The sequence below is a fragment of the Heterodontus francisci genome, chromosome 11 (assembly GCF_036365525.1).
Source record: "Heterodontus francisci isolate sHetFra1 chromosome 11, sHetFra1.hap1, whole genome shotgun sequence".
Classification (NCBI taxonomy): Eukaryota; Metazoa; Chordata; class Chondrichthyes; order Heterodontiformes; family Heterodontidae; genus Heterodontus; species Heterodontus francisci.
This window is the reverse complement of record NC_090381.1, coordinates 39892882-39912956: the sequence shown is the minus strand read 5'-3', so window position 1 is coordinate 39912956 and position 20075 is coordinate 39892882. Positions and strand designations below refer to the sequence as shown.

At 43.1% G+C, this 20075-nt stretch overlaps 1 protein-coding gene across 1 annotated transcript; it reads right to left on the bottom strand.

Annotated features, from left to right (window-relative positions):
* Positions 1 to 13651: 13651 nt before the first annotated feature.
* On the bottom strand, positions 13652 to 15718 carry LOC137374840 (eotaxin-like). Its single transcript, XM_068041388.1, has 4 exons — positions 15535 to 15718; positions 14872 to 14992; positions 14327 to 14404; positions 13652 to 13879 (listed from the first exon to the last, which is right to left on the bottom strand). The coding sequence occupies exons 1-4, from the start codon at positions 15596 to 15598 to the stop codon at positions 13852 to 13854; spliced, it is 291 nt and encodes a 96-aa protein (XP_067897489.1). The 5' UTR covers positions 15599 to 15718; the 3' UTR covers positions 13652 to 13851.
* Between the last annotated feature and the right edge of the window lie 4357 nt (positions 15719 to 20075).

Sequence of the window (20075 nt, the reverse complement as noted above, 5' to 3'; positions counted from 1 at the left end):
TTATGCTTTTAACCAGAGGTAAATCCAGAGGGAACGGAGCGGGGGGTGGGGGGGTTGCAGGGGGAGGTTGGTGGTGGAAGCAATCAGGATGGGAGTGAGGGCAGATTGTTGAGAGCCTGCAGTTGTTTTGTGGAGCCAAAAGGTGCACTCCTACTCCTTACAATCCCACAAAATACTAAACATAGTTCTGAGAGTGTGTTGTAGGGTATTCCCAAGCGCAGAGGCACATGCCGTAAATATCATAATGTTTAAATATTATTTGAGTAACCAGTAACATAATATTATTGAACAGTGAGGAGGTTGCAAAACACCATGGGGCTCAGTTAACTTGACCACATTGCACAGGAGCTGAGTAATCCAATCTCAAACAAAAGGCTAATTAAAATGAAAAGCAGACGCCCTTGTGGAATGCTGACAAAGGTGCTAGCCTGTAACGAGGTGAAGATAAACGGGTATGGAATACATCATGAGTAATCCCCGATCTGTGTATGGGCCGGTCATGCAGCCCCTCTATGCCTAGTAACTCAAACAAAAGGCTAATTAAAATGAAAAGCAGACGCTGACAAAGGTGCTAATAATTGTAATGAGGTGAAGATAAGGGGGCATGGAAAACATCATGAGTAATCTCCTATCTGTGTATGGGCCGGTCATGCAGCCCCTTTATGCCTAGTAACTGCTTCTATTGGCTCTAATAATCAATGTATATAATCGATAATCGTAGTGATCGGACCATGTCCGGCCGGGGTGGGCTGAGTAACTGTTTGAAAATGTATAAGTATGGATGATTTTCCTTTGTTCAGTGGAGAGGCATCTGGACAGCCCGGTGACCTGCTCCCCGCTGGCGTAACTAAATAAACTGTTTGACATTGGAGCAGACCTGAGTGTCGAGTGATTCTTCTATTTTTTTAAGGTATGTTTTTAAGGACTCATATTTAAATTGCAGAAATGGATTCATTTGGAAGTCTGAAGAAATGTTAGACTTTCTTTTCACTGGAGTAATTGAAACGACTTTTGACTGTGAAAACAAGTACTGGAAGAATCAAGGAGTGCTAAAAACAACCTTTATTGGAGATCACCTGCCTTAAGATAAATCAACAACAGGACCCTTGGACTAAGGGGAGATGTTTACAGAGAAGCCACATACCAAGGTTTATGGAGGCCAGGAGGTTGACTTTCTGTTTTGGGGTTAGATATTGTTTTGTTTCAGTTGGGATGTGGACAGTGTTTGAAAAGCAGTTGAGGACCAACTTGCCAAGAAAGAAACCCCCAAATCATCTTTCCTGCAACTCTCTAAGAGACCCTGAGAGGTACAGTGTGTCAGCTCATCTTTCCTCCTCTCTTTGAAAAAACCCTGCAAAACCAGAGTTTGATAGCAAAAGCTGCTGATGCCATGTTCCTCCTGGAAAGACTACCAGACTATTTCTCGACATTTCCAGGATGAACTGCTACTGAAAAGATCCTAGTGACCCATCACCATATACCCAGATACCAGACCAAAAGAGACAACTGACGTCCTTCCATATCTTCTCTTTTTTCTTCAAGAATTAGCAAGTATTTGGCAAAAGTATTTTTTTTTTGTCATTTTTTGGTAACAGAGCTCTGCAGAGAGAATTTGTTTTTAGTGTGTGTGTGGGTTTGTGTGTGGGGTATTTTAAAAGGGAACTTTCATATTTCGGTCTATGCTTTGCTTCATTACTGGATAAGCCTTGTTTTTATAATAGACTGATGATTTTGATGTTTAATAAAGAAACCTGGTTGTTGTGTTTTATTCTGGGATTAAAGAGTAAAGGATATGATTGACCGAATCGGTAGCTGGGTAAACTTTTAAAAAATATATGTTGTGATCTGTGGAGAAGTGCAACTAGAAAAGACAGTGCACTCCTCCCACCTTGGTCATAACAACATGTCCATGATTTTAGGTCTATTTTCAGCAGCCGCCTCTTTGAAGAGCTCTAGTTAGGCTGTTCAAGACCTGGAAATACTTCTGCAGGCTACACCTAGGGCAAAGTAATTTAGGATCTCAGGCCTGAAACGAGCACCTCATTTATCTGCTCATTTCAGGTGCTGCCTAAAAGATGTCCGACTAATTAAGCAGTGGCCTGAAGAGAAGACTCGGAGGGCAAAGTTCCGGACTGGTAAGTATAAAAAACTTACCTCGGGGATTCGCGGCCTACATCCAGGGAGAAGACTCGGAGGAAGGAGTTCCGGACCGGTAAGTATAAAAAACTTACCTCTGGTAAAAAAAACTGGGAAAAAAACTGAAAAAGTGATGTCACAGGAAAGCTGTGACCTGATTGGCTGGTAGGGAATCTGTACTGAATTTGAAAATAAAACATTGATAAAAATTGATTAAAACCCTAATTAACTAATTAATTAGTAAGTAGAGTAACTAAACCAGAGGGAGGAGATTGCTGTATTTAGTTAGCATTTAATATTTAAAGTAGAAATCTAGCACGAGGGACCATTTGGTTAATTGTAACATAATTTAGAAAGGATTTCATAAGTATTTATTTATTTTAAATTAATTTATTAATTAGTGCTAGAAATGTCAGTTAGAGGGGTAAAGTGCTTCACCTGTGCGATGTGGGAGGTCCGTGACACTTCCAGCGTTCCAGACGACCACATCTGCAGGAAGTGAATCCAGTTGCAGCTCGTCACAGACCGCATGGATCGGTTGGAGCAGCAACTGGATGCACTTAGGAGCATGCAAGTGGCAGAAAGTGTCATAGACAGGAGTTTTAGAGAAGTGGTTACACCCAAGGTGCAGGCAGATAGGTGTGTGACCGCTAGAAGGGGCAGGCAGTCAGTGCAGGAATCCCCTGTGGCTATCCCCCTCCCTAACAAGTATACCATTTTGGATACTGTTGGGGGGGGGGATGACCTATCAGGGGAAAACAACAGCAGCAGCCAGAGCAGTGGCACCACGGCTGGCTCTGTTGTTCAACAGGGAGGGACAAAGCGCAGAACAGCAATAGTTATAAGGGATTCTATAGTCAGGGGCACAGATAGGCACTTCTGTGGACGTGAAAGAGACTCCAGGATGGTATGTTGCCTCCCTGTTGCCAGGGCCAAGGATGTCTCTGAACGGACAGGGGGCGTTCTGAAGGGGGAGGGTGAACAGCCTGAGATTGTAGTACACATCGGTACCAACGACATAGGCAAGAAGAGTGACGAGGTCCTGCAGGGGGAGTTTAGGGAGTTAGGTAGAAAGTTAAAAGACAGGACCTCTAGGGTTGTAATCTCAGGATTACTCCCTGTGCTACATGCCCGTGAGGCTGGAAATTTTTAGTTTTAGTTTTAGAGATACAGCACTGAAAAAGGCCCTTCGGCCCACCGAGTCTGTGCCGACCATCAACCACCCATTTATACTAATCCTACACTAATTCCATATTCCTACCACATCCCCATCCCGATATTTCCCTACCACCTACCTATACCAGGGGCAATTGCTAATGGTTAATTTACCTATCAACCTGCAAGTCTTTGGCATGTGGGAGGAAACCGGAGCACCCGGAGGAAACCCACGCAGACACAGGGAGAACTTGCAAACTCCACACAGGCAGTACCCAGAATTGAACCCGGGTCGCTGGAGCTGTGAGGCTGCGGTGCTAACCACTGCGCCACTGTGCCGCACTAGGAAGATAGTGCAGCTAAACACGTGGCTGAACAGCTGGTGTCGAAGGGAGGGTTTCAGATATCTGGATCATTGGGATCTCTTCAGGGACTGGTGGGACCTGTACAAGAAGGACGGGTTGCATCTAAACTGGAGGGGCACAAATATCCCGGCTGCGAGGTTTGCTAGCGTCACTCGGGAGGGTTAAAACTGGTGTGGCAGTGGGGTGGAAACCAGAGCAGTAGGACAGCAAGTGAAATAACTGAGGGGGAATTAGTAAATAAGGCCAGTAAGACGAAGAGCAAGAGCAGGCAGGGAGATGTTGCTGAACACAGCGGGACTGGTGGTCTGAAGTGCATTAGTTTCAATGCGAGAAGTATAACAGGTAAGGCAGATGAACTTAGAGCTTGGATTAGAACTTGAAACTATGACGTTGTTGCTATTGCAGAGACTTGGTTGAGGGAAGGACAGGATTGGCAGCTAAATGTTCCAGGATTTAGAAGCTTCAGGCGGGATAGAGGGGAATGTAGAAGGGGAGGGGGAGTTGCATTACTGGTTAAGGAAAATATCACAACTGTACTGCGGGAGGACACCTTGGAGGGGTCATGCAGTGAGGCAATATGGGTGGAGCTCAGGAATAGGAAGGGTGCAGTCACGATGTTGGGGGTTTACTACAGGCCTTCCAACAGCCAGCGGGAGGTAGAGGAGCAGATATGTAGACAGATTTTGCAAAGATGTAAAGGTAACAGGGTTGTAGTGGTGGGTGATTTTAACTTCCCCTATATTGACTGGGACTCACTTAGTCTAGGGGCTTGCATGGGGCAGTATTTGTAAGGAGCATCCAGGAGGGCTTCTTGAAACAATATGTAGATAGTCCAACTAGGAATGGGGCCGTACTGGACCTGGTATTGGGGAATGATCCCGGCCAAGTTGTTGAAGTCTCAGTAGGGGAGCATTTCGGGAACAGTGACCATAATTCCATAAGTTTTAAGGTACTTTTGGATAAGGATAAGAGTAGTCCTTGGGTGAAGGTGCTAAATTGGGGGAAGGCTAATTATAACAATATTAGGCAGGAACTGAAGAATTTAGATTGGGGGCGGTTGTTTGAGGGTAAACCAACATCTGACATGTGGGAGTCTTTCAAACGTCAGTTGATTAGAATCCAGGACCAGCATGTTCCTGTGAGGAAGAAGGATAAGTTTGGCAAGTTTCGGGAAGCTTGGATAACGAGGGATATTGTGAGTCTAGTCAAAAAGAAAAAGGAAGCATTCATAAGGGCTAGAAGGCTGGGAACAGACGAAGCCCTTGAGGAATATAAAGAAAGTAGGAAGGAACTTAAGCAAGGAGTTAGGAGGGCTAAAAGGAGTCATGAAAAGTCATTGGCAAACAGGATTAAGGAGAATTCCAAGGCTATTTATACATATATAAAGAGCAAGAGGGTAACCAGGGAAAGGGTTGGCCCACTCAAGGACAGAGAAGGGAATCTAAGTGTAGAGGCAGAGGAAATGGGCGAGGTACGAAATGAGTACTTTGTATCAGTATTCACCAAAGAGAAGGACGGTGGATGATGAGCCTAGGGAAGGGAGTGGAGATAGTCTCAGTCATCTCATTGTCGAAAAGGAGGAGGTGTTGGGTGTCTTGCAAAGCATTAAGGTAGATAAGTCCCCAGGGCCTGATGGGATCTACCCTAGAATACTGAGGAAAGCAAGGGAAGAAATTGCTGGGGCCTTGACAGAAATATTTGCATCCTCATTGGCTACAGGTGAGGTCCCAGAGGACTGGTGAATAGCCAATGTTGTTCCTTTGTTTAAGAAGGGTGGCAAGGATAATCCAGGAAATTATAGGCCAGTGAGCCTTACGTCAGTGGTCGGGAAATTATTGGAGAGGATTCTTCGGGACAGGATTTACTTCCATTTGGAAACGAATGAACTGATTAGCAAGAGACAGCATGGTTTTGTGAAGGGGAGGTCGTGTCTCACTAACTTGATTGACTTTTTTGAGGAAGTGATGAAGATGATTGATGAAGGAAGGTCAGTGGATGTTGTCTATATGGACTTCAGTAAAGCCTTTGACAAGGTCCCTCATGGCAGACTGATACAAAAGGTGAAGTCACATGGGATCAGAGGTGAGCTGGCAAGATGGATACAGAACTGGCTCCATCATAGAAGACAGAGGGTAGCAGTGGAAGGGTGCTTTTCTGAATGGAGGGCTGTGACTAGTGTTGTTGCGCAAGGATCAGTGCTGGGACCTTTGCTGTTTGTAGTATATATAAATGACTTGGAGGAAAATGTAGCTGGTCTGATCAGTAAGTTTGTGGACGACACAAAGGTTGGTGGACTTGCGGATAATGATGAGGATTGTCAGAGGATACAGCAGGATATACATCGGTTGGAGACTTGGGCGGAGAAATGGCAAATGGAGTTTAATCTGGACAAATGTGAGGTAATGCATTTTGGAAGATCGAATGCAGGTGGGAAGTATACAGTAAATGGCAGAACCCTTAGGAGTATTGACAGGCAGAGAGATCTGGGAGAACAGGTCCACAGGTCATTGAAAGTGGCAACGCAGGTGGATAAGGTAGTCAAGAAGGCATCCGGCATGCTTGCCTTCATCGGTCGGGGTATAGAGTATAAAAATTGGCAAGTCATGCTGCAGCTGTACAGAACCTTAGTTAGGCCACACTTAGAATATTGCTTGCAATTGTGGTTGCTACACTACCAGAAGGACGTGGAGGCTTTGGAGAGGGTACAGAGGAGGTTTACCAGGATGTTGCCTGGTCTGGAGGGCATTAGCTATGAGGAGAGGTTCGATAAACTCAGATTGTTTTCACTGGAACGACGGAGGTGGAGGGGCGACATGATAGAGGTTTACAAAGTTATGAGTGGTATGGACAGAGTGGATAGTCAGAAGCTTTTTCCCAGAGTGGAAGAATCAGTTACTAGGGGACATAGGTTTAAGGTGCGAGGGGCAAAGTTTAGAGGGGATGTGCGAGGCAAGTTCTTTACACAGAGGGTGGTGAGTGCCTGGAACCTGCTGTTGGGGGAGGTGGTGGAAGCAGGTACAATTGTGATGTTGAAGAGGCATCTTGACAAATACATGAATCGGATGGGAATAGAGGGATACGATCCCCGGAAGTGCAGAAGGTTTTATTTTAGACAGGCATCATGATTGGCGCAGGCTTAGAGGGCTGAATGGCCTGTTCCTGTGCTGTACTGTTCTTTGTTCTTTGGAAATCAGGCACGGTTCTCTGCCCTGCTAAATTAGTCGTCTTTGCACTGTTTTAGATCCATAATATGGATGTAATGATGTGGCGTTTAGGCCAAACAGAGTCTAAATGAACTTATTTACTGGGCATCATATAATTATACTTATCACTCATTTGTTTACAACATGTAAATTATATTACATAATTTTCCTTGTGCCCCTCAGGGTAATTTGATTCCTGCCTCCATTGTCTCTGTGGCCCGCAACAGATCCTTTTGTTTTGCTTGCTTTCCAGTATAATATGGCAAGGGAATATTATTTAGAGGTAAAGGAATACCCCAATATCTATAGAAAAAGTGAAAAGGCTGAATTCAATCAGAGGACAAAATTTCCGCAGTGCATGACATGTACCAGCATCGTTAACGTGTTTCTGAAGATTATATTTATTAATTAATTTTGCCTTCCTTACAGAGGAAATCTTTCTCCTATAGACCCTGATGATTTGAAGAATAAATTCTTAATTTTAATTTTTTAGAAGTTATTTTGACGAATTGTTGTTGTTTTTGAATTATTGCAACTTCAGATTTTTTCTCACTTCCTGTGGGAAAATGTTTGGTCTACACTAAACCAATGGTGTCTTAACCAATATCAAGAGGTCTGCCTGTGGGCAATTGTCGACACAGATCTAGAGAAGTCACTCCTTGTCCAGAGTGGTGAAACTGTTACGACCAGCTGAGAAAGGTGACTCGGGGTCTTTTACTGTCTTCACCTGGTCTTATTGTAACAGGGTTTGATTTTGCTCCCCACTTGGTGAATCCTTGTTCACCAGTTTCCAATTAGAAGGCAAATAAATGAGCATACCAGGTTTTCTTAGGTTTAAAGAAGAAAAGTGAAATTTATTAAAACTTAAACTCTAATTTGGTTAACGCTTATGGATATACAATGCGCCCACGCGAGCATGCCCACACAATGCACACATGCAAATAGGGACAGAAAAGAGTAGAATTAAAATAATGTAGAGTGGTTTGAGGCAGTCTCTGAAGGGGGTTTCTTGTTACTGTTTCTGTGTTTTCGACTCGTCGTAGAGTCTTTGATTGTAGACAGCTGAGAATCATTATGGGCTTGCTTGTCCCACTCGAGGGATATGGGGTTACTTTCCCTTGAAACACAAAACCCTGATAACCTTCAGGAATCCTATTAACTTTTCCTGCAATGGTAGTAGTAAGCTTCCTGGGTTGCACTCTTACTGCAGTTAAAGCCATAGCTTGTTCTGTGTTTTCCATCAGGGTCCTGTTTTCACTGAGCAGGTTGACCTGATTAACCCTACTGGTTTCCCCTTTAGTTTCCAGCAGTCAGCTTTTAAATGCCCTGCCTTATTACAATGGAAGCACATAGGTCTCTGGGTCTCACTCTTGCTCACAGTACCTTCCTTTTTGTCTGGAGGAGGGGCCCCTGTGTCTCCTGATTTCCTTTCTCTTCCAGGGCTGCATGGGCGGATATCACCTTCCCACCCTTTCTCCTTTTGGGATTTGTGGGGGTGATTAGGAAAGGCTCTTCCCTGGGAAACCAACTTATAAATTAAAGCAAACTTATCGGCCAGAACAGCCGCTTGCCAGGTTCCCTGAACCCGTTGCTCCTCTACATGGCTCTTTATTTAGAGTGGGTTAGAGTTTTTAAATTCCTCTAGCAGGATTACTTCTCTGAGAGTCTCATCGCTGAGTTGTATTTTTAGAGCCGTCAGTCTCTGGTTGAAAACCAGCTGCTTACTTCTTTTAAACTCCAGATAAGTTTGATTATCTTGTCTTTTGAGCGTTCTAAATTTTTGGCGGTAGGCTTCGGATACTAATTCATCTGCCCCGAGGATAACATTTTTGGTCAGTTCATAATTTGATGAACTCTTCTCTGGCAACAAGGAATATACCTCATGGGCTTTTCCGGTTAATGTGCTTCGAAGTAAAAGAGACCAGGTCTCAGCTGGCCATTTCTGCTGCCTTGCCAGTTTCTCAAAAGACACAAAAAACACTTCCACGTCTCCCTCACTGAATTTTGGAATTATTTGAGTGAGTTTTAGCAATCTTCAGTTGCAGTCATGTTAGTATTCAATCAGACAGAATGACAAGAACGCTTATATTAATCTTGCTCTTTTTTTTATTGGGAACAAATTGACTTCCCACTTCCAATTTGTCTGTGGGTAAAATTCCGGACTCCAGCACCCAAATTTCCTTTACGACTAGGTGAGAAAGCTATCAAGGGGTCTTTTACTGTCTTCACCTGGTCGTATTGTAACAGGGTTTGATTTTTAAACACTGTATTTTAAGCTCTCCCTTGGTGAATCCTTGTTCACCACCTTCCAATTATAATGCAAATAAATGAGCACACCAGGTTTTCTCAGGTTTAAAGAAGAAAAGTGAAATTTGTTAAAACTTAAACACTAATTCAGTTAACGCCTACGGATATACGATGCGCCCATGCTAGCATGCATACGTAATGCACACATGCACATAGGGACAGAAAAGAGCAGAAGAAAAATAAAGTGGAGAGCATTGAGGCAGTCTCTGAAGGGGGTTTCTTGTTACGATTTCTGTGTTTCCAGCTCGCCAGAGTCTTTGATTGCAGAGAGCTCTTACTTTTCATCGGGGCCCAGCATTCTTCTCAACCCTTGTTCACGTAGGAGACTTTTCTCTCTTTGAGTTTATGTGCCTTCAATGGTTTCCGAAGCTGGTGAGAATGAGATAAGAGCAGACAAGAGAGAGGTCTTTTCTAGTCCAGGAGCGAACAGCTTTCTGAGTTTCCTTTTCTCAGCAAGTTCAAATTCAAACAGCCAGTTAGTCATGTGACTAAACTGGCCTGACCAGGTCTTCTGTGTATAGGAGAAGCAGGGTCTGGGTCCTTTGTTCCAACACTGTCTGCCAGCATGCAAATGTCTTTCCAGTCAAGGGCTTGGCAATTCCTTGTGATAGGCTCTCTTTTCTTCCCAGCCACAATTTTAAGTTCTAATGTTCATGTGGCAAAATAATGTGTGCCTCAGTCTTGGCAGCTGGGGGCCTGCATGACAAAACTATGAATGTGTCTTCAAGACAAACATTGCTTAAGATTGTGAACTGTTGCCAAAAGTCAGTGGGGTGAAATTAGTCCATGCCAGTAGTGCAAAAAGGGCTGGTAGTGAAACAGCAGCTGATTTTTTCACCACATCTGTTTTTATTTTCCATGTGTAAGTCATAACCTTCTACCCCTTGACAGGTTACTCGACTGTTCAAATATGAGGATAACAAGAAATAATGAGACAACATTCAAAGCCCAAATTGAACACTAATATCTTTATTAGGTTTGGTAGGAATACCAGTTAACAACACAACACACCCATTCGGAATACCTGTTAGCAATACAATGCACCTGTCAGTCACAAATATGTTACAAGGAGTTATACATCCGATCTCCCAGCGAGCGGTCACCTCCTGTTGATCGTACTCTTCAGCAACTAACTAAGCTGCTTGGCTTAAGCACCAAATCATTATTTGCAATGATTTTTTTTTTACCTTTCATTCCAAGGTGAGCAGGATGTTTCATTGACAAGGTCGTACTGTCCTATCAAAATCCACCTTAAGCTTCAATTGTCCAGTGCGGTATCTAATTGTTTGTTCAAACTACGATATCAGAAACTGCCTTGATGATGCACATATGTTTATATTTCCTTCAGTATTTCCATCACCTTTTGTGGATGTTCAAGATCTTTATCAGTAAATACAACAGCAACTTCCTTTCCTGGTCACACACACATTTCAAAACCACAGGACAATTAAACAATCAGATTTCCTTAAATTACTGATTTCTTACAAGCTGTTGCTTGGAAAATTTCTAGTTTCTCTGCATTTCAAAAGAAGGCAAACTCTGAAATCATCAATCAGCCTCAGCTTGTCACTTACTCGCAGCTTTTCAAAACAATTTGGACAACTTAGGCCAGCTAAATTAGCATTTTTGAAACATGATCAGTCTCCTTCTTCATGTTTCCAGACATTATGGCCAGGATTTTACGTTGGGCGAACGGGAGCTGATCACCGACGGAAAAGTAGGTAACGAACCCACTTCTGCCTCGCCTCGGGATCCATTCCGTATTTTACAGGTCCCCGGGCTTTAATTATTCCGAGGCGGGACTTCCACCCGCTTGAGAGAGGAAGTCCTGCCTCATTGAGCTGCTGGCCAATCAGTGGGCCAACAGCTCTTAATCCCAGCAGTGCCACCGGGAGTGGTGGCCACTGCTGGGACTGCAGCCCAGCCGACCACAGAGGAAGACATGGAGCCGGGAGTTAAGGTAAGTTTTGGTTGCCTCACCGGGGGTAATCAGTCGGGCCCCAGCAAGGCAAGGGTGGTCACTTGGGAGGAAGGGGGAAATGTTGGGTGATGTGGGGTAGTTGGGATAGTGGGGGCAGCCCACTATAAAGGGCAATGGAGGCAGGAGTGCATCGGGAAAGCCTCCCAGAGCCTCCTGCTCCATTTAACGCCACCCCCCGCCACCATCCCGCTCGTTGGGGTGGCCTAAAATTCCAGCCCATGGCCAGAATTCGATACCCCCCACCACCCCGCCCCCCACACCCCCTGCCAAAGGCCATTAGGGGCCTGGGCCTTGTAAAATCACGGCGTGGCTTCCAGGCCCGGTGGAGGTGGGCTCGCCCCCAACCTTTTGGCCACTGGCGGGGGGGGCCTTCGCTCTGAGATAAAATTCCAGCCCATGGCTCCATGTTATTGCTTACGTGAAGCTCCAAAGTTCTAACTCAGCAACAAAACTTTGTAGTATGTCTGCTTTTAGGTTTCGACTTGATTTTTATGACTTCTCTGCTTTTTTGAAACATTCCATAGCCTTCAAGTGTTTTTTTTTCACTGGTGACTCTGTTTATCTTTAATAAAAACAGCTTACAGCTGTTAACAACTTACTTCAGCTCAAAGCCCTTTTGGCCTTTGCAATGCATGCTGGTCAGAATTGGTCAGTTTTCTGTACATCTGTCTAAGTGCAGCATAGCTTCCTGTATTTCGTTTAAACTATTGATGGTCCTAGGTTGGATAGCCTCTCAAGTTTCAACCAATATTTTCGATTAAACATGGACTTGGAAAATACTGTCAAGACTTTTTATTTCAAACCAAGTAAAAACAAAAGTGAAATTAGGAAACAAGCCTTCAAAAAGAATTTGAACTATTGATCTGTGAAATTCAGTGGAAAGAGATCAGGTACATTGAAATATCAGCTGCCATTTGGCAATGAGCCCGTTGGCAGAGACCAAATTCATCCCCAGGCAGTTGGCGTTACTGATACTAAATATGTTAGGAATTATCCACATGCCATTATCTCCAACATAAAAAAAGCAGAAAACATATCCACCTGAATGTTGTCTTTTTTCTGTCACTGTAATGTTTTTAGTGGTGGTCTGTGTTAGCTGGAGGTTTTTAGACGTCTTTACAACATGTAGCCGTTTGAAAGCTCAACGACTAACTCAGACTGGTTTTTTATTGTGCTTTCCTGTTGTTTCACACCCTTTCAGAATCACAGTGGCCAAAGCCTTCATTTGTCTGTGTACAGAACCCTGATTTGGTACCAATTCATCTCTTAGTAACGCAGAACACGACTAAAATCATGATAGTCACAGAAAACAGGCAATTTCTTGGCGACCATGTTTTCTGCTTATTGAGGCAAGAGTGATGCAGGGAAATGTCACATCCAATTACAAGTTCAAGTTTTCCCAGGTCAGGCAGAGGACACTAAGTTGTGGAACACAGCTTCCTCTTCATTGTACTGACATTAGATGAATGCCTCCTCTGGTTGCTGTGTGTTAATGGTATGTAAATCTATTAGAAAATCACACAAAATTAATTAGATTTACAACACAGAAAGAGGCTATTCAGCTTAACCGGACCTTGTTGGTGTTTATCGTTCACATGAATAGTAATCCTAATCCCATGTGTCTGTCCTATTTTCATATGACTTCCTTCAACCTGTTTCACCTGTTCTTAAATATTGCCACGGGCTTAGAGTTTCCTTAGAACTGCTCTGCTCCACTATTGTAACTTGTCCTGAAGTGCAGCAGAAACTCAGTTTATACACAATTTCTGCCACACTTCAGGTGAAGTTACAGCCACAGGGAGGGAATATCTCCAAGGAAATTTATCCCCTGGCCTCTGCTTCAAGCATTAACACAAAGTGCTTTGCCACAGCATTGCATACCTCTGAATAAAATACCTCTCCTTCTGTGGGAAGCCACTATTCACTTCGAATCAATCCAAGAACCTGGTCTGAACTCCTACTGTCAGTTTCTCCCCAACCTGGTTTTAATCCAATTTGCTACCCCATCTCTAATTCCACATCCTTTAATCTTCTCTAAAAGAACATGTTTACATTTTTGCTAAAAATAGCAAACAGAGGAAATTTTCCCACTATTTTTATGATGTTGCTAAGATGTAGTAACCAGACAAAATCTTCCCAATATGTCCTACTTGTTTGCCAATTGAGTGCCAGTTTGTAGGTTAATATTATGCTATGGAACACACCGATAGGAAATGAGTGTGGAGTGCCCTTGTTTCATTTACATGGGGCTATTATATCTGGCTGAGAGAGTAGGCTTTCAGTCCAACGTGCTGAGATGGATTTGAAGCCAGGCCTCAGGTGTGAATGATCGCTACCCCACACAATCTCCAGTTTCCATACTTACTGCCAAGTATTTACTGTTCAGTGAAAAAGCCATAAAAGAGAATACCAATTCCTTTATATATGGTTACAGTAAGACTCAAATTCTTTTTGAGAAAGCTTTTTCTTTATTTTTACAAAAAATAATTGCTCTACAAAAGATATAAAATATATGTACAAATCTATAAATTTATTGAGATACAGTAAAAACGACATTGGAATTATACAGCATTGCCTGATATTATTGGAAATAAATTAAGATTCACAAAATGATGCATGATTATATACACAAACAAAACTAACAAAAGAAAGGTGTCAGATTCTGCATTTTCTCAATGTTCCAGAAGGAATTCAATCAGTCTCATTAAGCCCTGTTGCGCTCCATCCTGGCACTGTAATGGAAAGAGAATATTTTGAGTATTCGTGAGTATATAAATACAAATTTCAGTCAGTACATTTATTTAATGAATAATGTACTAATACTCATCTTTCACTTTCCTTATAATTCCACTTTGAAGAGCAAAATAATGTACCATCCTATGAAATATTCAATATTATTCTGCTGTTAGTATATTATAATAGTCAGAATCTGTACTCAACCCCCATGATGCCTGCATTAACCTAATCTAATTGCAAATTTATTAATCCATGGTCATGGAACAGCCACTACAAACTTCCAGAATAAAAATATATAGTAAATGATAAATATGATAGATAACAACATTGTAATACGGTTTATAGGTCAAGGCTTTGGGTAGGATTCACTCTTTACGCTACCCAGACCTTCTTGTCATTTACTTCCGCCTGTGCTAACCTGCTATACAATCAGCACAACTTACTTAATCTCTTTAATCTTTCTTGAAACCCAGCGTACTTTTGGGTCAGAACAGAGAGCCCCTTTTTCCACTGTGTAAAATCTGAAAGAGAGCAGAAGCAACCACATTATAGGACTACTGAAAAATTCATTTAAAATGGCCTAAGCACGTGAATATATTTGAGTCAACTCTTCAGCAATCAGTGCTTTACAGCTAACATGATCCTAGTGTGTCTGTAAGACACAATAGATAAATATTTTGAGTTCAATATTGGTTATTCTGGTCTTTTTTTAATAAATGCTCTTTTTAAGAGTAAGTCAGCTTTCAATGTCTTCACCTAATATCATTACAAAAATCTGCTCAATATCGACAAAAATTCAACTCTTACACAATCCAACTAATCCAAAAAGGGGTTTTAGAAAATCTTCTCTAAAGATTGGTGCTTCAGAAAATGAAAATGATCAAAAGCTTTATATTTTAAAAAATAGTGAGCAAATGATCTGAAATGTTATAAAAGCTCAAACAGGATGGACAGATTTCTGGTTAGAAGAAACAAAATAGTCCCTTACATGATGGATTCGACACAGGGCAGCAACTCTGGCTGCATCCTGTAGTGGGTAACGTGAAATGGAATCGGCTTTCGGGACACCTTGGTGCAGCAGTTTGTGGAAACAGTACCGGGGCCTCGGTCTGAAAAAACAAGCATTGTTTTAGTTTAATTTTGCAGAAAAGAAAACCCTTGCATTTCAAATATTATTTCATGCTGTGAATACCAATTCAGTTAATCCCAAAAATCATGCAGCTTCTTACTGTGGTCCTTCTCTGAAAGACCGTCTTTGTCAAGTCTTTTTATGGAAGATCTACAATATCAGCTACACAGTACTCATATCTCTTATTCACAGCAAACTCAGTAGGTTCTTTAATATTCAAGATCACTTTCTCTCTACTCAAAGCTTCATTAAATATACTATTTACAACTCAGGGTTGACTTAAACTACTTTACATACTTAATTCTTTGCTGTCACTCACTTTAACTCTAGTAGTTACTTAACGTTATATTGTTTGCCTACTAGTTATACTTATATTGTTCCAGTGTTTGTGCTGTATTACTGTGCCTGGCCAGCCCTGTACAACAGCCCTTGTAAACCACCGGGCATGGTGAGAAAATATCATTAATCTCCAAAGATATCATTCATAAGGCTACGTATTTAGAAATAAATACAGCATCTTACAAGATCTACTTAACACCACGGCAGCACCAAAGAGGACCAGAACCATAGCAATCTTCAGGTGCATGTTGTTGAAGAAGTGAAGTATTCAACAGACTGTGACTTTGTCAATTCACTCAGTATGTTCAGGCAGCTGGAGCCCTTTGTTGTTTCTACTGATTGAGTCAGTCCTTTTATACATGATTACACAAAGGGGGATTTCCTACTCAAGAAGAGAAAGAAAGTATGACACATTGAGGAGTGTGGAAAAAAGACACAGATAAAAAGTACGTATTTTAGTAAGAAGTGTTAAATCACGCCCAGGCTGCATGTGATATCAAGCCAGGAAACATGTAACTGTTGGTGGGGTGCCAATTCCTTGGCTTTTTTAAAGGGAAGAAGGTGAGTATTGAAATGTATTTAACAATTCATTCTAAAGGTGCTTCTTTGCATGCATTGTCAATGACTCTTTTACAACATCAGTTATGTCAGTGCATATTCACTAGAAAATAAATAAATAACTTTTAAAATATCGTCTTGACCCCTAAAAAAGCAGAATTACTTATTGCAAAAGTTCCTGCTGCTACAAATATCTCAGATCCTGTAGCCAGATTTCCTGCACAGGAAATGAGTCCGTTACAAAAATCCCCACAAGGGTTTCAACTTGGGCAAATTTAAGATCATATGACCTGCTTTATGACAGTAAACAACTGTTTAATCTTTTTGAAACAATTGGAGCTTGATTTTAAGTGGAGAAGAAAAACTCAACAGTAAAAAGAAAGACAGACTTCCTTTTATCTAGCACCTTTCTCAATCTCAAGACATCCCAAAGCGTGTTGGGACTTCTACTAGTGCAATTTGATACAACTGAGTGGCTTACTAGGCCATTTCATAGGACAGGTAAGAGTCAACCACACCCTAGCAAAGAGTTAATACCTTAAGCAAAAGGATAGGTGGGAAGAAATTAGAGAGAAGCAATACATTTAGAAAGAAATGGGGCAGGATTTTCCCAAAGCCGGGGTCAAATTTGGGTCAGGCAGCCTCACAGGCAGGTGGTGGGGACATCCTTAGGGATTTTCTCATCTGCAGCCAATTAACATCCGGCTGGTGGGGGAGCCTGCCAATAATGGGTGGAAAGCAGCACAAAGTTTCTGCATGTCAAAGAAAGGCACCATATTTCAATGTATCATAAGAAATCGGAGCAGGAGCAGCTTATTCAGCCTCTCGAACTTGCTCTGCCATTCAATAAGATCATGGCTGATTTGATTGTGGCCTTAACTCCACTTTCCTGCCTGCCTCCCATAACCCTTGACTCCCTTGTAGGTCAATAATCTGTCTAACTCAGCCTCGAATATATTTATTCCAAAGATTAGCGACCCTCTGTGAGAAAAAATTCCTCATTTCTAACTTAAATGGGAGACTCCTTATTCTTAAATTGTGCCCCCTATTTCTTAATTCCCCATGAGGGGAAACGTCCTCTCAGCATCTACCCTGTCAAGCCCCCTCCGAATCTTATATGTTTCAATAGATCACCTCTCATTCTTCTAAATTCCAATGAGTATAGACCTAACCTGCTTAACCTTTCCTCATAAAACCACCCCTTCATCCAAGGAATCAGCCTGGTGAACATTCTCTGAACAGTTTCCCATGCAAGTATATCCCCCCTTAAGTAAGGAGACCAAAACTATACACAGCACTCTAGGTGCAGTCTCACCAATGTCGTATACAGTTGTAGCAAGCCTTCCCTACTTTTGTACTTCATCCCCCTTGCCATAAATACCAACGTTCCATTTGCCTTCCTATTACTTGCTGTATCTGCATGCTAACTTTTTGTGAATCATGTACAAGCACACCCAGATCCCTCCATACTGCTGCATTCTGCAACCTCTATTTAAACCATTTCTGTTTTTCTATTCTTCCCACCAAAGTGGACAACCTCACACACTTTTTCCCACATTATACTCCATCTCTGAACCTAACAATATCCCTTTGCAGTCTCTTTGTGTCCTCCTCCCAACTTTCTTTCCTACCTATCTTTATATGATCAGCAAATTTAGCTACAGTACAATAAAGGACAGTCAGCAGCCTTCATACATGCTTCACACATAGAGGGCATTGGAGGGGGTGCTGAACAAGGGAGCCTGAGCAGGAATGGCTGGATTCAGAGGAAGGGTGGTTCCATAGTTCAGTGGTGTCTCCCTAGAGTTGCTCCTGCAGGTGGTGATGGAATGCAGGGAGGTGCTTTTCCCAGTGAACAGGAGGAGGAGGCCAGAAATCCTCAAAAGAAGGCATGGCTGGAGGCGACAGAGGAAATTAGCAGCCGCAGGTTGGTCACACGAACATGGGTGCAGTACCAGAAGTGTTCCAATTACCTGGTACAGTCTGACAAGGTGAGTGGCATCCATAATGGCAAGCTTGCAGCATGTTTTAAATGGCACCAACGAAATGTGAGGCAAGGTGACTGGCCCATACGTTGGGCATGACCAGGTACCAGCGTCCACAGTGAGACACAGAGTTGACTCACACTGGAGGCCCATGGTCAGTCAAAGTTGATCACTGCATTGCCAAGACTGAATGACCACTTACAATAGGCCTCCAAGTGGTGCAATGATGGACACGGAAAGTGACACAGGCTGACGAGTGAAGCTGGACTATGTAACAAGCGTGACACTATGGCCGGAATTTTTAAAGCTCGCTGCCCAAAGCAGCGGGGCGCACGTGCGGGATTTGCCCCACAGAGCCACCACGATATTTAGCGTGGCAGCTCATTTACATGGAAGGGGTGGAACGCCCGGCCCAAATGGTGTAGAGGGGGTGTGCGCTCCGTTCCCAGCAATGGTGTCCGGCGCCACTGGGCAGAAGCTGGTGCCACCGGGCAGGCGCCAATGCCATTTTTCAAGGGCTTTAGGCCCGTCTGCATCATTTCAATATGTAAAGTGAAAGGGGAGAGAAAATAAACACAAAAATTCATTCACAGTTTCAATCCCCTCTCTCACTCCCCCCCAATGACTAATCACTTCATTAGTCCTCTCCCCCCAAAAAAACTTTTCTTCTGATCCCGAACTTTCCCCCCCGAACATTATTAATTTGACCCTCAACCCCTTCCCACCATCCCGTAAACCAATAGGAAGAGTTTTCCCCACTCCCCCCACCGCCCTGAAAACTTCATAAATCCCCCCTCCCCACCAGTGTTCCGCCTCGAATCTCGGAACCGATATTCACCAGGCACATGAGTTCCAGCAATCGGCCGGAATATCGGAGCAGAATGGCCATTGCAACGAGCTAAGTATTTATTCATTCATTATCATTTATTTAAATATTTAAATTAAGTTTCCATCGCTAAGAGGTGGGAAGGCTGCCACAAGGCCTTGCCGCCGGCAATAATATGGGGTGGGGCCTTCCCGGCGGCCTGTGGTGGCCTCTCCTGGAGGTATCTTCCGGGCCCCCCACCACAACTCCTGACGTCAGGAGGGCTGGTAAAATTCAGCCCTATGTATGTATGTGTTTGCAGGAGAAGCATGTTCACAATGCAAGGGAGCAGTGTAGAGTTGGAGGTGGTGTGCTATTCATAGCTGTAGTGACTCCAATAGAGGAGGCGGCAATGGAAATAGGATGGGTTGCAGCAGGGCAGCTTGTCACTGAGGGCAGAGTGGGTGTGGACCCCACAAAGAGTGAGTAACGCGATGGATGTAGGCATCAAATCTTTTGACGAATTACTAGCTATAGCTCCTCTATGGGCCTTGATGAACATTGGAAGCTCCAGATAAAGGACAGGCAGCAGGAGTTGGTTGAAAGCGCAAATCGGCAACATCACATTTGTCTCTCCTGTAGGCCCAGTAGCAGATGAGGGACTGGCAATGGCTCTGGAGTCACATGAGGCCTCAGAGGAGGATCTGCCATCTGAGGGGACAGCGTCACATCAGTTTAGCACAGCCTCCACCAGGGCAGATACTCTCACGTCAGTGGCCATTGAAGCCAGTTAGAATGGGTGGCATCAGCTGGTGAGCACTGATGTGCAAGAGTTGGTAATGGAGGGAGTGACAGCTGCAACCATTCCCCATCAGAGGATTGAGGAAGAGTCCGGCGATGCTCAATTTCACATAGATAGCGAGTCTTGGGAGACATCAGAAAAGCAGCAGGTGCTGTAACAGCAGTGTGAAATGTGTAGACTTCTGTCAGAGTTCCCAGAAGCTGTTCACAATAGTGAACTACTTCTTCTGGTACTTACTGAGTTTTCCACAGAAATAACTGACTGGTTGTTCATTATCAATATCATCATCCTGGAGTATTACTGCTCCTACTCCTACGTCACTCGCATCAATAGCATAAAGCGTTTGCCAAAATTTAGTGCTGCTGGAATGGGTACATTTATTAAAATAGCACTTAACTTTACAAAATCCATTTAACAGGATTCTGTCCACTGGTCTTCCATGCACTTTTTAATAAATTCGTCACTGAGGTAACTATTGTACTGAAGTTAGGAATGGACTTCCGATAGAACCCACACATCCCTAGGATTTTTAGTATCTCCTTTTTTGTTTTGGGATCTGGGAAGTCTATTATCA

What these genes read in the sequence shown, in the direction of transcription:
- LOC137374840 (XM_068041388.1), bottom strand. Translation starts at nt 15,598, where the DNA reads ATGCACCTGAAGATTGCTATGGTTCTGGTCCTCTTTGGTGCTGCCGTG. An exon ending in CGTGGTGTTAAGTAGATCTT is followed by an intron (nt 14,993 to 15,534) that starts GTAAGATGCTGT and finishes TTGTTTTTTCAG; the next exon opens with ACCGAGGCCCCGGTACTGTT. An exon ending in AGAAAGATTAAAGAGATTAA is followed by an intron (nt 13,880 to 14,326) that starts GTAAGTTGTGCT and finishes TTTCCATTACAG; the next exon opens with TGCCAGGATGGAGCGCAACA.